This window comes from Phalacrocorax aristotelis, chromosome 15 (assembly GCF_949628215.1).
Source record: "Phalacrocorax aristotelis chromosome 15, bGulAri2.1, whole genome shotgun sequence".
In the NCBI taxonomy this organism is placed as follows: Eukaryota; Metazoa; Chordata; class Aves; order Suliformes; family Phalacrocoracidae; genus Phalacrocorax; species Phalacrocorax aristotelis.
In genome coordinates this window covers 9741541-9765232 of record NC_134290.1, presented here as the reverse complement: position 1 = coordinate 9765232, position 23692 = coordinate 9741541, and the positions used below count along the sequence as shown (strand labels likewise).

The window sequence follows — 23692 nt, the reverse complement described above, 5'->3', positions numbered from 1 at the left end:
GGGCTGAACCCATGGGCAGCACTGCAGCTGTGCTGGAAGAGGACTTTGTACTTCTGCTATTCTGACAAGGCACCTGAATTTTTACTTTCTCTATCGTTATCACTGTATCTTTATGAGATTAAAAAGAACAGGCTCCTACTGGGGAAAATGAGCCCTTTCTCCTTAAGGGGACAGCATCAGAAGCTGCACTCACACATGCTAACCCGTGCTACTGGCAACCTGATATGTAACAAGAAAAATTCACCAGTATCAGTTCAGCTCAAGCACCCTGTAACAACAGAAGGCAATATTCCTCCAAAAATCTCACTAGCTCCCTCTGGAAACAATCCTGCACTTGTGAAATGCTCACCAAGATAATTTTCACAAGAAACTCTTCAGCAAAACGAGCATTTGTGTTGGTACTATATTTTCAAGGAAAGAAGCATGGCAGAAACCTCCCATGAGGCTTCTCAGTATGTGGAACATCCTGGCTGTCAGCGTGGTTCCAAGGCAAACACCTAATGTGCTCTGGTACCCAGGGCTCCCCCAGCAAGAGGCACCCACAGAAGCCCCTTCAAGGATGCAAGTGTGTCAGAGCACAGACACACCTGGGCTACCCTTAATCTGCTCAAAGAGGTCTTCCTCTGCCACTGTTTCTTCATGAGAAAACGCACCACAAACAGCTACAGCCAGATCAGGAAGCTGGAAGTGGTTGGACTTCAAACCAAGAACAACTTGCTTGTTGAGCAGTTTGACACATACACTGGCTAATTTGTACTCCAGGGCTTTGGAGATGCGTCTTTGACAGAATTCATTCCACATGGGAATAAGCCAGGAAAGGGCACTCCTCCCTTTGCTGATCCAGTTTATCCCAATCTCCCCCAAAAGTATTTGCTGGATATTTAATTGGAGATAACCGACAGTTCACGTGTACTATTGCCTATTTACCGAGTAGGACAGGAAGGGACTTTCTCTTGGTGGACATCAGAAGCAGCTGCCCTGGGGCTGCATCTGCATTCAAAGGCACGTCCCACAGGACTATTTATGGGCTCCATCCTCTGGGCATAAGCCCACATCAAGAGCTGAGTGACATGTAAACATGGCAATAGATTTTTGTCTCGCAGAAAATCATGGAACCTGGGTACAAAGAGCAAGGAGGGAAACAAGGAAAAGGCTCCATTTTCCTTTTGCTGTTCTCTGCCGCATAGTCTCATCTCGCCTTCCAAGTTGATTCTGAAATCCTACCAGTGCCCTTTTATCTCAGTAAATAAACAGTACCAGTTACCCCACCATTCCAGCTCAACAGAAGCACTGAGAAATTAAAATACAAGGCACACTGCAAATCTCCTACTGCTTCATTTTCAGAAACACCCGAAGCAACATTGTTCCTAGTTACCAAAACAGCACTCACACATGCATAAAAGAACAAACAGCACTTGCTTGATTTCATAGATCTGACCCACATCCTGTGCAACTAGTCCCAAATGTGGTATGGGGAGAGGAAACCATATTTGAACTGCCACTAGACGACAATCATATCCTCTGGACTCAGCCATGAAGCATCACTGATGCTGCAAAGCAAGAGCACAGGGCACTTTCAGGAAGGACTGGAATAGCAAAGCAGCAGCTACAAGCTAAAATTGAGGTGCCTCTGAAAATGAGCAGCTCCCTCCCTTGCTTCATCAGCCCCCGAAGCCTTGTTTTAAGCAGAGCCAAGCAAGCAAAGCTCCCTTTCAGAGCCCATGTGTGGCAGGAGCTGTGAGCACCAGTTTCATGAATCAGGGAAACAGCCACAGTTCTGGTTTGCCAGCTACCTACCTTCTGCTCTAATAAATGACAGGCGCATGGCTGGGTGCAATACTATGTACTGGTATAATAAAATAGAAGTAAAATAAAAGGCCAGGAGAGCATCACCCCAGGCCTGCATAAAGAACATACCTTTCCTCCCAGAGATCCCAGAAGGGCCAAAAGCTGCTTTCTGGGGCATGGTGTGTCAGAGTACATTTGCTTTGGCAAATCACTTCAACCATAAACAAATCAGCAACAGGAAATGGCTGATCAGCTGAAACAAACCAGCTATGGAGAAAGGAGGCTTCTAAATGCTAATACACAAAGACATGCCCAAAATGACACTTTTGTTACCAGCAAAGAATATAGCTGCTCACAGGACTTGTGTCAGCCAAGGGTGAGCACTCCTGCAGCCTGAAACTTGCTCAGTTTGGTCTCTAGAGCTGTGGTCCTCCTACTGCAACTTTTGCTTGTAACATCTTTAAAGCCAGCTGCCACCGAAAGGCACATCTGCGCCTGGGCAAACATGAACAGCAAACTACTTGTTTGTACTTTGTGGGACACAGAAAGAAGCTACTGATATGGAGATTGTGACTAACTCATCCAAAAGTACAGGCAGATTTCTCTGTCCTCTTGAGCCTCTCATCCCAACTGAAACTTCTCGCTTCCTTAAACAAGAGGCAAAAAAAAAAAGAAAACAAACCAACCCCCCCTCCCCAGGACATCTGCATGCACACACATTTCAGAGGCTGTCCGAAGCAAGAGTGTCTGCTTATAAAGGATGCTGGTTACATCAGAGGATCCTTGCCTGCCAGCCAGGACTGCGTGTGCTGCGGCTGCCACCCTGCTTCTCACACCAACTCTTTGCTCACTTCAGTTTCCAATGCCAAAAATGTGAAAACTTTCTAATTTCTGTGCGCTATCACATTAAGGTGATAACTAATCCAGTTTTTGCTTCCAACATGTATCACATTCTTACACTCACCTTAAGGCATCCTGGGTGTATGATTTCATTACAAATGGAGCACTCCATTAGCATGAGATTAAATTTGCTCTCCTCCTCTTCCACAGTGTCCTCTTTCCCAGCTTCTCCACACACCAGACATACAGCAGTATGAGGCAACACCGGCTGTTTACACATATCAGAAAGAACACTTGATCAGGACATGGAAGACACATGGAAACAGAAGAACTCAATGCGCATTTACAGTATCCTCATTTCAAAGAGGAGATAAATAGGGATTAATTGCGCAAACTGCTGAAGGCTCCAGCCCAGCAGAGCAACAAAGGCAAGAAAAACTGGTAACAATCAGGGCTGGGTACCCAGACCAAGCATCACAGGACACATTTAATGGAACAGAAGTGCCATCCCTGTAGCAACATAGATTCATGGGGCATCCCAGGGACGGATGAAAATGCTTTTTTGCTGGGAGCCTCAAATTTGTGAGCTGCCACAGACATTGGCATGCAAGTCGCTGTGTACAATGGGAGGGAAAAGAAGCAACCTAGAACATCACTATTCACATCCATTAAGCTTCACAATCTGACTAGCAATTTGGCAGCTCCCCTATTTTACAAGCCGGGCAGACAGATGTTATGGGACCCAATCCAGGTCTCACAGCAAGCCCACAACAGAACTAAGAACAGACCTTTTTCTGACTGACAGACTATGATCTAGGGCCCTGCTCCCAACCTGAGCATTGCAAAAAGCACTGCACAGACACTTAAAAAGAGAATTCCTCTCCTCCAAGTGTCACAAGTGAGAAGCGCACTGATTCTTTTCTGTCTTTTGCTGAGGTAAAAAGGGAACTGCAGCATCTCACATATCTGTCACCCATGTCAAAGCACTGAACGTGAGTCTAATTAAAAAGCCACCTTTGTGCTAATGAGGAACAAACTTCTGGTTTGTGGCAATAAGATACAAGACTCATTACAAGAAAGAAAAGGAAGAACCTCATAAAAAGCTGGCTGTAATGTGAAATGCAATTGATTAGGTTGCAAGTCCTTAACTATTAAGCAACCAGAGACAGACGTGGCTTTTCACAGCATGGATCTCTTGTAAATGAAGTGAATAAAATCTGTAAGCGGATACTTGCACACCAAACCAAACCTATGCAGCAACAGTGCTTCCTTCAGCAAGTTTCAGAAAGGGAAGAACCTAGCTACGGTAAATCATTAGAGAGTAAGGTGTGCTGCCCCACACACCAACATCCAATACATTAGCTATGGCAACACTTTCCTGCTTTCTCATGCTGGTACTTACCACCCATGCTCCTTTTTAAAGGCATTTTGCAAATGCTACTTAATTCCCACCCTTCCTCCAAGCACAAAATAGGAATCCCCAGGATCCCGTTCCATCAGCAGGTAAAACAGAGGAAAGCTAAGTTGTCTAGCGTCACAAGAGCTCAGTCCACTTGTTTTATCCCATCTCCCACATGACGAGTATTTATACCCACACACAAGAACAAACATCCCAGGAGCAGTACCATTTTTCTTGCAGAGATAGCTACAGAATCTCCTCTGTGCCCCAACTAGCCCTGCCCCACTGATAGGCTGGAACAGCAGCCATGCAGTCACAGCAGCCATGCAGTCACAACTCATCCTCCCAGCAGAGCCCCCCCACTCCCTTCAGACCTATTCAATGCAGCATAAAGTGTCCAAGGCACTCCTGTTTCCTTTCTTGATTGAACTAGTGATGCAGAGGAGTTTCCTGTTCTCCAAACAGCAGTACAGGCTCTCTTAAGGCTTCCGAGTTTAATGAAAGTCTGTGCCTAGTTAATATTGTCAATGTTATTAACCAGAGGAAAGCACAATCCCAGAACTGTAGGGATCATTACTTCCACAGAGCCTTGCTTCAGTGTTTTGGGTATTTTGGGGGGGGGGCGGGGCTGGAAGCTGTTGTATAGGTACCACAATGTATTGCTACTGCAGTTGTTAAAAAACATAATGAACAAGAGTAAAGACAATAGGATTGCTGACAGAAATGTAAAGCACCATTAAAAGTTACAACAGTACAACTTGATAATTTTCTGTGCTTTTGCTACTCTAAGTCAGTCTGTAAGATTCCCCCTGCTATTTTTACACCAATGGGAACCTATGAAGGGTAGAGATATCTTCTTCAGTGCATGCAAAGGTGGGACAAGGAATCTGAGCACCCTGGCTACTAAGAAAAATACTTCTTCATCAGAAGAGAGGGGATGAGAGGATGACTACACTCAGACAGAAGAGAACCTAGCTCGTCTCCAAAAGGTTCAGCCTGTGTATCAAGAGTGAAACAGCTTAGTGTGAAAGTTTCCTTCATCAGTCAGGACGAGAAAGCACACTGCAGTCCTAATTTAATCACTCCACTAAAAAGGCAGCATGATTTCACTATTTCTTCCCCCTAGAGAATAATAAATTCTTCATCCATGCTGTTCAATTCATGCCACACTCCAGGAAATCAAGTGTTCAAAGAAAAGACACTTGAGCTACAATAGCACTCTGTGGAAAGGTAGATGTTCTATGTACTTTACTGAAAGATCCAGCAGAGCTGAATCCAATCCTCTATGTCAAAGGCAGTGCATGGCTTAGAACGGGACACAGAGTGAGCTACCAGAAGCAACTACTGGAAACCTTAAGTGCTTATCAGTCTTTTTATCAGTGTCAGACCAAGCCATTTAATGCCTCCACTTTAGTTTCCTCATCAGAATTAAAGAAAAAACCAAAAACAACCCACCACCCACAAACAACCCAAACCCAAAAAACACCTAAGTGAGAGGAACTGTAACAAGAGTTCGAGAGAAATCAGTATAGATGGGATGATATTTCAGTTACGAATAAACAACATTCCTTTCCTTAAAAATCCCCACAACAGAAAGCCAGATGCTTACAGCAGCATAATCAAGACCTTCCAAAGAATTAAGAGAAAAGCTAAAGCTAATTCTTACCCTTGAATGTAGGCACTGTGGACATGAGACCTGAGGAGAGGCTCTGTGACACACAGTATGAAAGCAACAGATTCAAAGGGTGCTTGGACAACTTACTGGAAGATTAATCTTGTCAATATTTGTTAAATATAGAGCTATCACTTATAACTCAAGAAGCTTCTAAGCAACGTATCACAGGAGCCCAGGAAAAACTGTCTGACTGCCTGCTTGCCCCATTCTGATGCTCATCCCCCAAGAACCATTTCCATGCCCTGAGGAAGACAAGACCCTGGCTCTTGATAGCTCTTTAGCTCATCTGAATCAGAACCCTCCTACGCGCCCAGGTAATAGCAAACAAATTGAAATTAAGGTCTCAAGTAGCTTGGCGCTGCGATCACCAACACAAAAATCTTGGAAGACGCCTGTTAAAGATTTCTCCAGATCTTAAGTTGGTTAAGTTGCTAAGATGGTAAAGGCAGAATCATAGAATGGTTTGGGTTGGAAAGGACCTTTAGAGGTCATCTAGTCCAACTCCCCTGCAGTGATCAGGGACATCTCCAGCTAGATCAGGTTGCTGAGTCCTATCCAACCTGACTTTGAATGTTTCTAGGGATGGGGCCTCCACAAAGGCAGTTTTTGTCAGGAAAATCAAAGATCCAAACCAAACAGACCTCTTTCCTTTTGAATCAGAACTCCCCACTCTTCCCCTTCTCCCCCAAATTCCAGAATTTCAGTGATTTGAGTGCCTATTTCTGACGTACTGATAGTCTCCACATTCACCTTCTGTGTTACTGAGAATGAAAGCCGTGCTACTAAGTTTTAGGAGCATTCTGGTTTAAGATTTTGGGTGGGTGAGGGGCAAGAATTAGAAGTGATGGGAAGAAGAGACCTGAACTGAGAGGGCAGGGATTACACTATTTTGCCTGATGCATTTGAGAGTACTCAGAGCAGAGTTCACAGGTCCACACCTTGTCACCAGGAGATGGATATGGGAAAGATGTCTCTAAACAAGCTGTAGCAACAGGTACACTTACTGCGATACACTGCCTCATAATGCAGGACTGTTTCATCCTGCCAGGTCCCCCAAATTTCTTCATGTCTTTGCAGAAGTGACACTCGCCGCACTCTGTCCGCAGACACGCCTCGCACTTGCGGCATCGTGTCCTCCTCCGACGTGCTCCAGCGGTTGTCCGATTAGCTGCAAGCTTCACCGCAGAAGCAGTGCCCAGTTTCCCCTTGGGCCGTCCGACTGCCCTGTTCTGAAAGAGCCAACCACACATGGTTAATCGCCCATCCCACTTACCATCTAAACTACAGGACTTCCTTGGGCAGGAGTTGTCTACGTCTTGCATGTAAAACTAACAGCTGTATCAGAATTATACACAGATGGGTAATACTCAGCAGATGCACATGATCACTCCTACAGCTAAAGGAGTTCCATTACCTTTTCAGAAAAAATGCATTATAAGACGACAAAGAAACCAAGGCATAAATGAGAGATCCCAAACCTATAGTAAGCCCACTTCAACAGGAGGGGCAGGGATAATCAATTTACCCACAGCTCAACACAGGACCAAGTCCCAAGTGACATGCTTGGCTTAGGTCAAGAGATGACCTGTGCCATTACTGGACTCTAGGCCAGGGAGCTCTTGGGATTGTGCTCAGGTTAACCCAGAAGGCCTGTTTTCCTCCACTGGAAGCATCAGAATCCAAGGAGGCAGCAAAAGTAATTTTGAGGTTAGGTACAGCAGAGAAACACTTAGCAGCAATGGCTCAAGCCACAGCAATCTCCCTCAAGAAACAGGAGAGTACAAACTACTGCCAAGTGATAAAGTAAGAAATAAACCACAAATACTACAAAACCCTTCCAAAGTAGCTCCCCTCATATCTAATACTAGCAAGTGCTCAAAAACAGAACACTAACCGATGCTGTACAAAGGCTGCAAAGGGCACCCCAGGTCTAGATTTCAGTGACCTTTAAGACAGAAGCTAAAGGAACATGAAAAGAGTTTTAGATGATTAGGTTAACTGCAACAGGTTCACTCTGGATATCTAAATTTCATGTTCTCATCAGAAACTCCCTGTTATACACAAGAACTTACAGTTCAAGCCAAACATCACTAAATACCATGTAATTGTATGGGGCTAATTATGCAAGCATTGGCTTGGCTCATTCTTACCACTGACAGCTTTCTCCATAAAGATGATAATAGGACTGCAAAGCTCATCTGGTTTAGTATTTAAACAATTTTTCCACTTTCTGCACATCTCAGCATATGACCAACAGACCAGCCAGTTTCACTTTCTGTTCCTGCTGAATTCTGGGCAATCACCAAGGCAGGGGCAGGTTGGCTGTACAAAGCCATGCAGAATTTCCACTGCAGTTTTTAAAGGAAAGGGTATGGAAACGTTCTACTTCGTACTACAAAAGCTTCCCTAAGCGTCCTACTATACAACCCTGAAGAAAGAAGAAAAGCCACATTGCCAAGCATCTGAACTTCCTTCCAGCTGACTTAGCAAAGCTCCAGTGACTTTCATAAGGCGCGCAAGAGTGCTGATATCTTAACAGAGTCTCCTTCCCAGGAGCCTCAGTGCTAGGAAAGCAGAGAAGCCAGGAGCTAGACCGCTTGGCTTTCTCTCCCACAGACCTACTATCATAACCGAAGTGGGAGAAAACACTGTTTAGTCGACGAGGTTACACAAATTTTGGCAAGTTTTTAATTATGCTTCTCCAGAACTGTTTTTGTTCTGCTTGCAGGTTGAATTGCACCATGCTGTGTGAACACAGACAAGCATAGCTTCTTTCCCATCAGCAACCACACCAGACACCCAGATTTCAGATATTCTAGAGAATAAATATTTAGCTTTTAGACCAACTTTTCAGCCTCTCAAGGATAAAGTCAGCTTAGAGGCACCTACATAAGAGATAATTTCCTTCCTCAGCATGAATCACTCCTCAGTTCTCTCTATTAGAGTCTCCTTCTACTAGGCAGGGAAGCGAGAGACATGATATCAAAGGCTAGATATCAGTGGGAACAAGTTAAACCAAAATATGTACAACAACCTGGGCAGTTCCCCTCTGCCAACAGCACATGGAAGATTCTGCATGAGCATCTGACTCCTTCCCACTAGGTTTGAACATGATTATTTTTAAGAAGGCAAACAACAGTTACAACACCATCAGAATGGTCTTTTTAAAAATGCCTCTTTCAAGGAAGGGGGGGGATCAAACTTGGTACTTTTCCAGCTGAAAGACAACTCCTGATTCTGCCACAGTAACACAAGCCAAGTCCTAATTTGGAGGACGGCATCTTAAGCACCAGGACACTGCAAAGATGCAAGCGGTAAAAAGGCATTGCTTGAACACAGAATTTGAGAATCCTAGGGAGAAAAAAAAAAAAAAAAAAGATGCAGGAAGGTGAAAGCACAAGAACAACTCTGAAGCCAGACCACACCACACAACTCAGATTTCCTTACAAATCACTACCACACAGACGGTAGAGGCGCAGACCTATTTCTTACCTATCCAGACTTCTTCACTGCTCGTTAAAAAATTCAAGCAACTGTACTAGCTGGGTTTGTACTAATTTACCAACTGACCAATCCTCAATCCAAGCCACATTTTCACTCCAGGATGTCGCAGCCAGCAAGGCTAGAGAGGCCTTCCAGGAATTCCCACTAGTATCTAGTTTCAAGGGGCTCCAAAGTGGTTGCTTAAAAACCTCCACAGAAGAAAGTCTGGCCTCTAGGTTGCTATCCCAGAAAGGGGCTGGGATACAAGGGGGTAGAAGGAGCCTCCAACATGACTTGGGGTTTATTTAGCACATGGCAGACAGCCAGATAAATTCCAGGTCGATGTTAGGGAAGAGATGCTGCAGGATTTCCAGCTCAGACTGCAGTTTTACAATGTATTGGCCCTGGTAGCAAAACCAGGTAAAGATTTCCTTCCCAGCTCCTGTTCCTATCTCTACTGCAATTTGCCACCCTCGTAGCATAACTCTGTGGAGCTGTCTTGCAAATAATGAGCAAGTGGTAGGGGATGGCAGGATTCCTTACCTGGGTTTACTGAGGTAGCCAGCGAACCGCAGCTCCACAGCCTCAAGCTCAGGACTGGGTGACACACTAAGCCCTGAACTAGGTTCTGGACCAATGTAGCCTCCCACCTGTATAGCAGAACCTATAATCTCCTTTCCCAAGGAGGTGAGCTGAGACCCTCAAGTACAGCCTGTGCCTGCTGACTCTGTAGACCCCAGCAGCCACCTCTGAGAACTGTCGAGAAAAGAAAGACTATACTGAACTTGTAAGATTTAAGGAAAAAAAAAAAATCTCTTCAACAAAAAATGGGGAGTTGAGACAGAGCCTGCCTGAAATACTGTCACAAGAAATCCTTCCACAGAAATCATGCCCATACTTCTCTGGCCACAGCAAGAGTCTTCAGAAGAGGGATAGGAGGATGGTGAAGTGATGACAACCACTCTCCCAAGCTCTTAACAAAGGCTGTGCAAGCAGCTGCTGAAACATATTAGAATTAATACACTAAATACCTACCTCTATTACACTGAAACCTGGAAAGCTGGTGAACTTGCACTGCCCTCTAAAACAAGACACGTTAACAGGACATCCTGATAGGATTTTTTGCCTGTGTGTCCCTCCCCCAGATTACTGCTATGCAACACACAAAGGTGACCTACTCCTGCCCCTGAAGCAGACACAGCACAGCCTCCACAGCACCTGGGAGTAAACTTAGGCCATCAAACATAATACACTACGAACTACAAAACCATTTACAAATCATGAATTTGGGATCACCCTCCCACACCACAGTGGTTAAACACACCAACTCCTCAGACAGCAAAGGGGACCAATTTGCAAACTGATTTTCAGAAACGCTGAGCTCCTACAAACCCCACACTCCAGTAATGCTCCAGGTGGACAACAGTTGAGACTGGGTGGGGTGGTCATCAGCAATTCAAGTCTCTCAACAGGGCTGTGTAGGTCTGGGAATAAGCCCAGGTATGGCACTTCCAACTCTAAACAAACCCCTAGGAAATGCTATCTGGAAGAGTTACTACTCAGAGCATTAGTTCATCTGGGCTATGGACAAACATTTGGCTGCTGGGAAGTTTTCACTGCCTCCTTACCAGTACATTCACACATTTTCACCGTGTGTCATTTTCCTGCTCCGCAACCAGCAAAAAGCCACCCACCATCACCAGGGTCAGAAGCAGCAGAGCACTAAGGGCCTCTGCCCTGAGCACAACTCTTACTACAACAGGAACACAACTTTGATGTTTACAGCAACAGATTTCTAATCTTTACAGTTGCAAAAAATACCTCAAAAGACCTCAGGTAAACAAAAATACCAAGAGCATCAAGGTTTGGAGACAACACTTCAAGAGCTTTCAGCTGTTAAATGGATCATTAAGTAGGTGCTCATGTTGCCCAACTGCTACCCCAACACCAACCCGGCTCTGTTGAAGTTGTCACCAAGCAACTTCACATACAAACTCCTCTGCTCTAGAGAGGAAGATCAGGTGATGCTGCGTCCAGGAGAAAAGTGCTGGTCCTAAAAGCAAGGCTGACAAAGCCTGCAGCCTAGAAACGAGTTCTTCCACAAGTGGCTTTTAACCTGGGCACGGGTCTTATTCAGCCACTCAGTATCAGTGACCTGCTTAAACTGGTGCCGGCAGCACTGTACTGTTATTTCAGACTCAACATCTCCAAGAAAAATCCAGGGACATGCAGTGTCCTTCTGAAGGGCTTATCACATGGCCAGCTCAGCAAGACCCTGAAGCACTTCACTCCCTGACCAAGTACAATCTGAACAGCTTACATATCCACTGCTTAAATCTCTCCAAGATATCTTACATGCGTGATGTTCATTGCTTCAAGGTGCTGTGCGACATAAATACATCCCTTACATTTGCAAGACGGGTGATTTCCTTCTGTAACATGTGGACAGATTCTGATTTGCTGTAGTTTGACCAAGTCCACACAACCACATCAGCACCAAAAGGAAGATGAGGACCCACGACTTCCCACATGCCAGTCCTGTGCTTAGACCTTTATATGAAATTGCATCCCAATACAACTGTTTTAACAGAATTAGAATAGACAAATTTAACAACCAGTTGATTCTTTACAACATCTGATAAATAAATACTTGGGGGGGGGGGGGGGGGGGGAAAGGCACCACACACATTAACCCACAATTCATAACTGTTGTCAGATAGAACACCACCCCTGACACGCTGGGTCATGGGCTGATACTGGGCACTGAAGAAGCCCACAGGGTGCCACAGCAAAGGCTTATGGTCAATTATTTCCTTGCCTCTCCCTGCAGCATCAGAGGCAGGCAGACACAGAGGTGCATTTTTCAGTTCAAATGGGGTGGAAGTTCTGGAGGACAAGGCTCACTGCTTGATGCTCAGGGCCAGCGAACAGCACTGTCCTCTGCTGCTCCAGTGACATGTCCCTCTCCCAGCCTCCTAGGCACGTAGTTTTGGCCTTCCTGCTATGCAAACCAGTCATATTGACAATTACCAGCAGTGGTGCAGACCAGCAACACACATACCAATGCACTGCACTGAGATCCACCAAAGTCATTTTACCAGAGGTCTCCAGAACAACCCTGTCATTAACTCAAGATTAACCCTGAAACACAGGGACTGGCATTAAACTGCCTGGCAGGCTGACAGCCCGTTACATGCACGCTGTCTTGCACTAGATAATCACAACCAAGTCAACAGTTCTTCAGCATTAAACCCTTGCATCTCTTCAGTAATTAACAGAAACCCTTGTCAAAGGAAGAAGTTAGAGGAAGAGGGAAGAAAGGACAGGATGATGTGACTGCAGAAATTCAGCAGGGACAAGGAAGAAGCTAGTTTAAGACAGCAAAAATCACACTGATGCCAAGAACATCCTTAAAAAGCTGTATTAACTGAAAAGCGCAAGCCAACACTGCACATCTAACATGTCTGACTAAAGCGGATCTGCCCAGAAATCTACAAACGCAAACTCCAGGAGAGTTGTTTTCCTCTAGCAGTGACAGTTTACAAGAGCCACATCACCCATCATCAGCATATGCTCCTGCCAGGGTGGAGGTGTCCTGCAAGACAAGTCCAAGATCCCCTGTTAAGCAAGCAGCATCAGGAGGAAAGGGAAAGCAGTGGAACTTTTTCAGGCTCAGCCTTGAAATGAATCCAAACACAATTAATCCCCTCCACATGTTCACTGCCACCATCTCCTCCAATCATACCTACAAACTTTCTCATCCTCTCCTGAAAAAAACAATGTAGCTCCTAGTGACCACTGCCAGGTGACCACACAGAGCTCCACTGCTGAACGAACAGATCAATTTCCTACAAGTAAATAGAAAAGTTTATACCTCACAGGTTCATCTGGCCATTAGCAACACTCCAGCAGCTTTTCTGCCAACATAGCTATGTTGCTTAGGGAGTGATAAACTGGCACATCAGTGCCAATGCAAGTGCCCCTGTTTATTTTCCTCTGGTGGTGAGGAGGCAGAAGTTAGGCCCGGAGGGTGGAATAAGATATATTGGCAAAAGTATGCTTTTGTAGATAAGCTGCATCCAAAGTAGGAGCTCTTAAAAAGAAAGATACCAGTAAGTTATACAGACTTGGGGCACCTTGTGCAAATGTAGCTTTTCTTCTTGCCACTACTTCAGGACAAACCCCCTTACCCACACCCATCCCCCCGGAACATTTTTCTCAGCCTGTTTACATATACTGAATTTGCCACAGCGAGAAATCTAATTTCTTCCTACCCCGAGCGACCCAGCAAGGCTGGTGGGCTGCAGCAGGGCACTGCCCTCCCCACAGCCAGCACCAGGCAGGACACATGCCCCGACACCCACACACTTCCAAGCCCCCAGCACTGACTGCAACTACTACAAGTGCAGTAAATCCTATCTGCTCCCATGCTGGGACACCTGAAAATCTTTTTGCCTTCTTACTTTCGTTATAGACTAGGGAAAGAGAAAAGAAAGTCACAAAGTTTGAGTGACAAAAACCACAGCTCCTACCCAAGCACTGAAGTTGTGCTGTTCAACTACCCCTGTGGAGCTGATGTCTTTCACCTGTTACTTACTAGGGACCATTACAGTAGAAAAAGCTACACGATACCAGTTTGACACATCCTGTGTAGAAGACTGTAGTAACTACATGGGTGAAAGCAGGCTTGTATGAAAATACAGTTGGATCTACATGAGGCATTTTACCACTGAAACAGCTTTGAACAAAAAACACTCCCCAGGTCCTTGCTACGTAGGTCACAGCATTCTTATTTAGGATCAGACCAAGCCTTTTAAGAAATCCCACAAGAAGGATCCCCACTTTCTTGCATTATTTTTTGTTTTAAACTATTGCGATATAAAAATGCTATCAAAGCCACAGGTTTTAGAAGAGCTGAAGAAGGTTCCCAGAAGGTAACCAACTATCCAAATTAATCCAGCAAGAACTAGCACCTCCAGTAGTGATTTCACAGCTGGTACATTGCAGCTGAGACCAATCTGCTCCTCTAACGATCAGCCCTTTTAAAAAAAGCCTATAGTAATCACACCAAAACAGAAGCAAATGGAAAAGGCCTGGTGTAGGACAAAGTTTAAAAGAAACAGGGCTGGGACACTTTAACTACCAGGTCTGGGAGCTGAGGAGTGAATCAAGCAACAGCACAGGCCTGCACATTCACACAATCTACAAAACTGAGTAAAGGCTTACTAAAGTTACTCATCCAAGACGCAGCTTAGGTTCTCGGACTGCATCTACACCAAGCCAGTGCAGCACATTAACATCCCTCTTAAGGTTCCCACAACAGAACTGCCATCCCTGGGGAGCACCCAAGGCACACCACCACCACCGCCAGTCCAAACTGCTTTTTAGCCCTACATTTTTGGTGCAATTATGAAGCAAAACAAAGTGAAGTTATTAGAAACACGATGGGTTTTGGAGGAGAGACTCAACACCTGTCCTATGTACAAACTTATCTCTGAAAGCGAATTATTAGGTCGTTTTAAAGAGCAAAACACCTTGAGTTGTTAACAAAACTATCAAGTTTATGTTTAAATTGCATACACGTGTTTAATTCTATTCCTGGTGCATTTTTAATTGCTTAGGCAGTTCTTAGAGAGTAAAACATGCAATCTAGAACATATGTTCTGGATTATTTTTCACAGATTACTTCATAAATTTAAAAAGTTTATTCTCTTCCCCCGGGGGGGGTGGGGGGAAGAACCTAAAAAACCACCTTCAAAGGATAAACCCTGGAAGTATTAATAAAAGTTCTCTTTAAATGAAAAGCACTTATCCTTCTCTTTATCCGACACCCCTCAACCCTGGGAATGGAGAGGTTTTGGCTACAGATCGAACTAAGACAAGGTAGCCAGGCTCCGCATCAGGCTGCCTCCTGAAGTCCTACAGCGATCTGAGGAATCTTATAAGAAAAAAATAAACCCCGTAATTCTGGGAGCGACGGGAAGCCCCCCGAGAGGCACAATCCCACGCTCCGGGCGCGTTCGCCGCCCCGGCGGCGCGGGGCCCTCTCCCGGCGGCGGTGCCCAACTCCCGGTGCCCCCGGGCGGGCGGGCGAGGCCGTGCGCCCCGGGCCGGCCCCCGGCGGGAGGCTCCCGCGCCCCGCTCCGCTCCGTTCCGCCCCGCTCCGCTCGGGGGCCGCGGACACGCCCGCAGCCGCGGCGCAGCCCCCGGGCGGGCGCCGCTGCCCCGGGCCGGGCCCGCTCCCGACCCCACATTGTTCCCCGTCCCCGCTGCCGGCGCGGCGCGGCTCGGCGCTGCCCGGCCCGGCCTCCTCCCCTCCCTTCCTGCTGCAAACTTCGCCGCCCGCCCCGGACCTGCTCCGGCCCCAGCTCGGGCCCCGGCCCCGGCTCGGGCTCCGGCTCCGACTCGTAGTCCTCCTCGTCGGCGCTCGCAGACATGGCCATGGCTCATGGTGGGCCCAGGCGGAGCCGAGCTGACATGGCTGGAGCGGCGCTGCTGGCGGAGCCCCGCTCCCCGCACACACACACACACATGCAGGAGGAGGAGGAGGAGGAAGGGGGGCCGTGCATATTCATGCCAGGCAGCCAGGAAGGGGCTGGCCCTGCCGGCACGGCCAATCGCGGCCCGCTTGCACAAAGCCGGCCTGCGGGGACAGCGCGGCCGCTTGGCCCGGGCAGCGCCGGCCACCCCGCCGCAGCCGAGCCCGGCCGGGCCGGGGGGGCTTTAACACCCTGCTGGCAATTAGCCCCCTGCTGGTAATTAGCCCCACGAGCTGCCGAGGGGGCCGGCGGGGGCGGGCCGATGCTCGGCCTGCCTGGGTGTGCCGAGCGGGGCTGGGAGGGGATGCGCGGCGCTGGGATGCGCGGCCGCCCGCGGGGTGCACGGCGCTGCACGGGCTCCTCGAGACAAAGGAGACGCGCGCAGACAGACAGACGGACGCGCACACTCCCCCCTCTCTACCTCGCTACCTGCCGGCTCGCCTCCCGCTGCCGGGATCGGGATGGGAGGAGGGAACCTCCATCCCTCGGGAGGAGGAAGGCACCGAGCGAACTTGGGGATTTCAAGCCGCCCCTGCTGCGGCAGAACCAGCGCCGGGATAAGATGGGGTACAAGGCGACCCGGCTTGCGGAGCTGCTTGCATCTGGCCTCATGCTGCTTTCCGTGCAGGCACCCCCTTTTTTGCTTGTTCCTGAGGAACCATTTCCAGCCGTACTCTGAACGTCCTGACCTACTGTTGGGGTTTTACAATAAAATATCCTCCCTGCGGTATGAGATGTTACACATCGGTCAGTGGGGGACCTGTTCTGGATCCAAAGGTCACAGTAGGACCAAGCACCTGAACACAGACGCTGCCTTTGCCCTCGAGGGCTTGCAGCTGAGGGTCAAGACACACAGGCCTGAATTTGAGCCCCGAGAATTACATTTCCCATTGGATTTATGGGCCTGCTTTCAGGGGAAATCCCGATACCATTCAAGTTGTTAGGATTTTGCCTCTGGCTCCTACGCCCACAATACCGAATTAAACATGAGATTAAATATTTGCATGTGCTGAGCAACCAAGAAGCCATAAAAAAGCACATCTAATGGTCCTTGCATCAGGATTTTTGCCAAAGTAGTTTCAGCTCCGTTCCCTGGTCTGAATTACCACACAGTCACACAAACACTTTGGGCAGACCAGGAGAAGAGGCAGCAACAGGCAGGACCTGGCACAGGAGCAAGCAGCAACGCTGCCTTACACCCGCTCACAGCCCTTGTGACACCGTGATCCACACAAAGCCTGGTCGCTCAAGTTTAAGTAACAAAATACAGTCAAACTTTAAACACGTATTTACAGGCAACTGCTGATAAAGCCAAGTGAATCACATAATTATGCCCCTTCCTTATTTTGAATGCCTTAAATATCCATTTCTTGTTTGTACTTCTGTCCTCTCACCAACTCAGACTCACATTATGGGTACATGGTGGTATTCTCCCAAGCCTGCTCACTGGCGATGCCAGGAATGAAGCATTTACTTGCAACCCATGACAGGGCTCTCCAGAATACGATCGGGTAGTTCAGCCTGCCTCCTCAGGTTTCTTGCTTCCCCCATTGTGTTTGTACACATCGAAGAGCAGGAGCAGATGAAAGCTGAGGCACGAAAGGCATGCGCCTAAGGCCTTGGCTTTCAGAATCACAAGGTAATATCAGAATCCAGTGTTTTCTGGAGGAGAGAGGAAGGAGGGGATGCATTTCTCACTATAGACCTACAAAGGAGAGCTTTAAACTTGAAGCAAGGATAACTGACATGATTATAGCAGCGTTTGAGGTTCAATTATACAGCTGGCCTCTAGCAGAGGCAGGAGAACAGATGACATCCAGAAGAAGATGCCTGGTCCCACACCTGCCTGTGGGCAGACAAAGTCTCCACTAGCCTGTGCTGATTCCACGCGAGGCTGCGTGTAACCTGGCTCATGCTTGCTCATGCCTCCAGCCTTTTGGCTCCGTAGTCCAGATGGGAGAAAAAAAAAACCAAACCAAAAAAAAAAACCCAACTGTGACACTCCCCGAAGACAATCCACCAGTCACACCACAGTGAAATGTCATTCACAGCAAATTAAATCATGACATAGATCATCCTACTCCTCTCATCTGCAACGCATACTAGTGCTCTTGTATTTGCATTAGCCTATCTGGGCAGCAGCAGGTCACCAAGTGTAACCCGCATCAAACCTCCCTCCTCAGCCAGCCCTGCCACGGGAGAGCGTGTTCCAGTCTGCTGCTTACAACACCAACACAATTGACAAATGAGCTCTAATTATGAGGCCTGCGTGAGGAGCTAAGACGCACATGCCAAGAAGATCTCAGAATAATTTCCAAATGCTAGGTAAACTTTGCCGAGCTGGCGTTTAAAAAAATTGGATAGGCTATGATATAAAATAGCAAACTGGGAATCAGCAGGGGGAAAACAACACAATAAAATAAAATTTTGTGATTATAATTGCTCTCCAAAAACCTCATCTTGTACAAGAGCAGTTAACCATTCAAAGAAATATTTAATACACAGAAAGAACTATTAAGAGAGCATTTTCCAGCTCAATTCTTTCAACTTGTCTACACTAGAGAACACTAAATTACAACAAATAGTGAGCAACCCTTGTGTGAACAGGGTATATCTGACCAGCCTGGTGCAGTTGACATCAGCTTAGAAGACAAAATAAGGAGCACTGACCCTAGTCATGCCTGTATTGGCAAAACTGTGTCCATACTTCAGCTTTGTGTGATATAATTCAGTAATAAATAACATCCTTAATTAAACTGCTGAATGAACCTTAGTGAAAACTGCACGAAAACAGACAGTACCTTCTATTCTGAACTGTTGCTTTGATTGCACCTCACCTGAAGTCATATATAAGTCTCATCAATATCATAATCTTCTCCACAGAAACCAATTATGTTGTCACAAACTGAGACAATAACCTCAAGCGAAGAATAAACAGCAGGAGCAGATGAGTGCCAAAGAACTAGATTTTATTCTCATGCAAATATCCTTAAGTAATAAAACCAAGATGGGGGGAGGAAGACTACAACCCCTGTGTTGTACTCACTTGCTCCTGAGCATCTCTAGTACCAACAGATTTCAGCCGCTGCCACCGGTGCTGAACAGGATCCATGTTTTCATATCAGACACTGAAGTTTATGATTCTGTGATGATTCTCAATATGAGGTGAAATATTTTAATGTGGTAGAAACACACCTTTGATTTAACCTTCCCTTGCAACTTTTTTTACACATTTTTATAGAATATTATATTTAGCTGATACTAGAAAAAAAATTTACATGGAAACAATTGGAAAAAACAACCCCAAACTTCTTTATACACAAGTCCTTGACAAAAGATCTTGTGATTTGAGCTGCTGCTGCTTTCTGGAGGCCAGCACATATGTTCTTGAAAAGGAAACCCACTGAGATGTTTATGAATCATGATTCCTGACCTGTATCAGAATAAGAGAGTTATCCAATAGCTTTCTAAGGTTTATTGTTTTGGTATAAGTGTCCATTCACGAGAAATATGATCTTAGCTGTTGGGCCTGGGCAAATTTCATGACACTTTTCTCAAGAGTTCTAGCCAATATTTCAGTCATATTCTCAACATTAGCAGTGACATTCTGCCAACCTAAATATCCATCTAGTATCACGATCTTACTACTTCTTACTATCTATTTTATCTGAACTATGACATAAAAGTAGTCATCGGATGCACGGAGTATCCATCACAATCTCTTTAATAAACAGTCTGAGTGATCAACCCTAGATTAAAGTAACTCAAGACAAAATAATATATTGATCACTCCCTCCATGTAGCGCCTACTGCACATGCTTTCGCTATCCGATATCCAACACAGGAAAAGCAAAGGCAGCAAGGGTGGTATGACTATCGCTTGAAGGCTGACAACCATGGACTGTTACCATGCAGTAGAGGAACAGCACACAAACCAGCAAGCACCCAGACAGAATGTGCTGATAGTAACTCGCTCACTCCATCTCTCTTGTAAGCCTTAAAAACAAACAAACCCCCAACACTCCGTCACCTTAAAAATATAATAAATAAGACTGCAGAGTAGTGAAGCATCAAGTTAATCTACCACTCGTGCCTTGACATGAGTGCTCTTGTGAACCTACTGATAAATACCAGGTCTTCTATCTTCACAGCCTCAGATTTATGGAAACAGAAAGGTAACAACAAACTCAACAGTTCATGAGATTGGGATCTATTAATTTATTCTATACAGGAAGAGCCGTGGCATGATTGGGACTATCCACTGGGAAACGAGGGAAATCTTGCCAATGCTTCCTTCCTTCTTCCACATATCCTTATGCCACAGAGTGTTTCCACAGCGCAACTTGTGTCTCCAAGAGACGTATTCTGTCAGTAAATGCAAAAACTAGTGAACTAGGTTCCTAAGAACATAAGAAGTGACTGCATGCTGTGGCGGAACATGCAAATAGATGCAGCTGCTAGCTGAAAGAGTAGATTAACCAGAACACATAACCTGCTTTCCTGTAAGTAGCTCAGTGCACTCTGACACAGAGCACAGAATGCTCTACAACAGTCACTTGTGTCCAACATGTGGGCAGCAGCTTTAAAATCTAGAGACCAAACCCTAACATTTACAGGCAAACAAATGGTAAGGCTAAGGAAAAGCTGAAGTATGGTTTGCCTCATGAGAGCTCAGGTGCTCTGCTGTCACCTACTAACCTGACTTGGATTTGCAGGGGAACATTCAGGACATAAACAACCGAACTGTGCTAGACTAAGTCTCCAAGCTGCTTTGCTTTTATAAAAATTTATCCATGTCTTTTGCTGGATTTGCTAATTTTCAAAAAGGAGAGCAATTCTGTACCTCTTCTATCTGGTCTACTAGCGCCTGCAGGAAAGTCATAAAGCTGAAACAAGACCTCATTTATATTCTCAGCAGACTTTAATTTCAATGTGCTATGGAACTAAAAGGAAGCCATCTTCTCAGGGACAGAACATACAATTCAATTTTGTTCTGAAAAGTGCATGCAGGATTAATGTCCATAATTGCACAGCACGTACTGTGGAATGACAAACGCCTTCCCTATTGCTCTGCCAATGTGCTTCGATCCAGAAACAAAACTATTAAATCTCAGATACGTAACTCAAAGCTCGAATGGTTTTAATGTTGGGGTGGGGGAGAGCACAAGGGTGCTGGAATACTCAAACCAGGTTCAAACCTTAGCTTTTTGTTTGGTTTTGTTGGCCAACTCAGCAATTAACATAGTCGAGCTCCTGGTGATAAAATTTGAGACCTGTCAACTCATTTCACACACCCTATATAAGAAAAAGGTCTTAAGACTAAAGTAGTTTTCATCAGCACTTTTACTGTCATGAAATAAAGAGAAAGCTTCTATCTTGAAAAATGGCAGTCAAGACGTAGTTGGGAAAAATTCATGTTACTGAATATTCATGCATATGGTAGAAGAATGACAATGGGGAAGAATACATAAATCTTCTCGTATGATACTTGGAGCACAACAGTTTGAAAAGAGAGATATCTGTTCATTTTTTCCAATCCGTTCAAATTTCTGCTCAGAGTCAAAATGGCTCTAATTTACCTGTTTGATGTATTAATCACATACAGGCATTGGTCAGATTTCAAAGCAAGTGGCTGAGCGTTGATAAGAAGGGAAAATATTAAGTCAAAGATGGAAGATTAAGAAGGTGCTCATTCAAGTCCTTGCTATTTATAATTACTCCCTGAAGGGACACAATATTTCAAGTACAGCCTCTTGAGGTGAGAAATAATCTGTCAAGTCACCAGGCAAAGCTTTTAGAAAAATACTGAGGCAATACACAGTGAAGCTCTTTGGGCATGTTATGTATGATACACATACACCAAACCCTGAAACTCCTCCGGCCTGCATGGAGCTACCACAGAAATGAATTTGTCTTGAGGACTAATGTTCGTAAGAGACTGAAGCAGCGCTCAGAAAAATAAACAAGTCTGGCAAGGAGCTGCCTTCCTCAGCAGCGTTGCCCCGGGAAAGCAGACGCTTGACAGAAACTCCCAGTAGCTTCAGCAGCTCTTACTCCTTTGCTCAGTACCCAAAGAAGTCTCTGGTTCTGGTGCATCAGGTTTTTTCCTGCTCCCAAGCACAGTTAGAAGGGAATGGGCTTAGTTTCTCCTCTGTACAGCTACTGTGGGAAGTCCCCTAAAAAAAAAAAAAAATCCCCCAAACCTCAACTATGTGGTTTTGTTTCTTAATAGATTTGTCAGGAGCCAGAACTGGGATATCTTTCTGAATAAATTTCAGCTCTCCTACCACATGGCATCTACTATCCTACAGTGTAAAAGAACAGAAATTATTCAGAATTATTTAAATCAATGATTCCAATCACAGTTTAAATCAGTAAAGAGAAAAACAAATTTAAATTGATTTTAATCCTAATTTTCTTTTGTACTTAAGTTATTTTCTGGAAGATAAATTAATTATTAGCATCTGATAACTACCAAGAAACGTCTGATTTGCAGTAGATTATGAACTTTATAATCAGGACTTTTTATCAACAAAAAGGATTCACAATACACACATATTTGTATATGCAAATCTTCTTGCAGACTATTGGCATTTAAAATTGTTGTTGACATCAAGCAGAGTTCAGGCAGTGCTGTGTGAGATCACTTCAAACACCTTTAAGCTGGTGCCTGGCAAGGACAAAATGTGACAGTTTAAATCCCCTTTTTGCTGCTGCACCACTTGGAATGACTGATGTAAAACTTATTTGAATCTCAACCAGAAAAATACATCATACAACAACTTACACAGAATTCTTCTGCTGTCTTTCTGCCTTTTTTTTTCCCCATCCCAGTTATTTTCCTACACTAGGAGGCCCCAATTTTTACTTTAATTCTTAAGTGCTTGTTTTCAATTGTCAGTGTTTGCTTTCTAATACATTTGTATCCCCACAGGAAGTACCCTGAATGGATCTCCAAGGACTGGTCTGTCTTAGGGAATTTGGCAGAGTTTTCCCACTGCTACTCTGAGGAATGTTGCTTTCCTGGTGGTAGCCCCCGGGCAGGCTCCTGAAACTGATGCTGTTTTGATGTTGTGCCATTTATACATGCTCAGATCTGTTTCAGACACCACTCTGGTTAAAACACTAATTGCTGTAACTAGTACCTCACTGCTCTTCCTTCTATGGGTGGAGCTGGCCCAGTGATAGCTATGGTAGGAATTCTTAGTAAGCAAGCAAGTAAAAACTGGAAGTATTTATTCAAAGGTTTTCAGGAATGTTCTTTGTCCACCTAGCAGCTCTCCCCCTGAATTTAAAGAAACCCTGATGTAAAGCAATCCCCAACACTTCTGAAAAAAATCACACTGGTTTCAAGTTGAAGTTGATCGAAAGACTGGAATTCATGCTTTTACCCCGATTTCTGCATACAATCAAGTTTATTGTGTCCACTGATTCTTAGTTTATTTACTTACTATTTCTTTCATTCGATCCAATGCATAATGTTGCATATATGTTTATAAAATTGGAGCCATACATAAAGGAGCTCAATTATTAAAAGCTGGTAGATCTTCCCTTCACAGCATTTTAAATGTGAAATACCATGAGAAGATATAAAGGTCCCTTGGTAGAAAATGGCAGCAGACACATGAATGTGCCCAACGACCTCTGTGGGCTCAGATCTAGCGATGGTGACTCATACCACTGCCTTTTATTATTTAGAATTTTAAAATTTAAAATACAAGTTATTTCTAAGAATCTAACACCCTTTTCGCCACAGTTGTCTCCTGGTTTTCTTGTGTGGTGTTTAGTTCAGACTATGAACAATGATCAGAAATCTGATTTCCAGCCTAAATCTATTTATGGTATGTTTACACTCCCTTGTTCTCCTGCCAACATTGTCCATTAGCTTAAATAACTCTTCTCCTCCCCTGGTGCTTATACTCCCTGAAGTACCTGCACAACAATCATCTCCCCCTTCAACTTTGTTGT

At 45.2% G+C, this 23692-nt stretch overlaps 1 protein-coding gene across 8 annotated transcripts in view; it reads right to left on the bottom strand.

Moving 5' to 3' along the window:
• KDM2B (lysine demethylase 2B) overlaps window positions 1-23692 on the bottom strand; it is a 126434-nt gene that overhangs the window by 11225 nt on the left and 91517 nt on the right. For all 8 annotated transcript variants that reach the window (XM_075110731.1, XM_075110733.1, XM_075110732.1 and 5 more), the window contains 2 exons: window positions 6707-6931; window positions 2753-2896 (listed from right to left, as the gene is read on the bottom strand). In XM_075110731.1, coding sequence (XP_074966832.1) covers window positions 2753-2896; window positions 6707-6931 — 369 coding nt within the window. The remainder of the gene's footprint in view (window positions 1-2752; window positions 2897-6706; window positions 6932-23692) is intronic.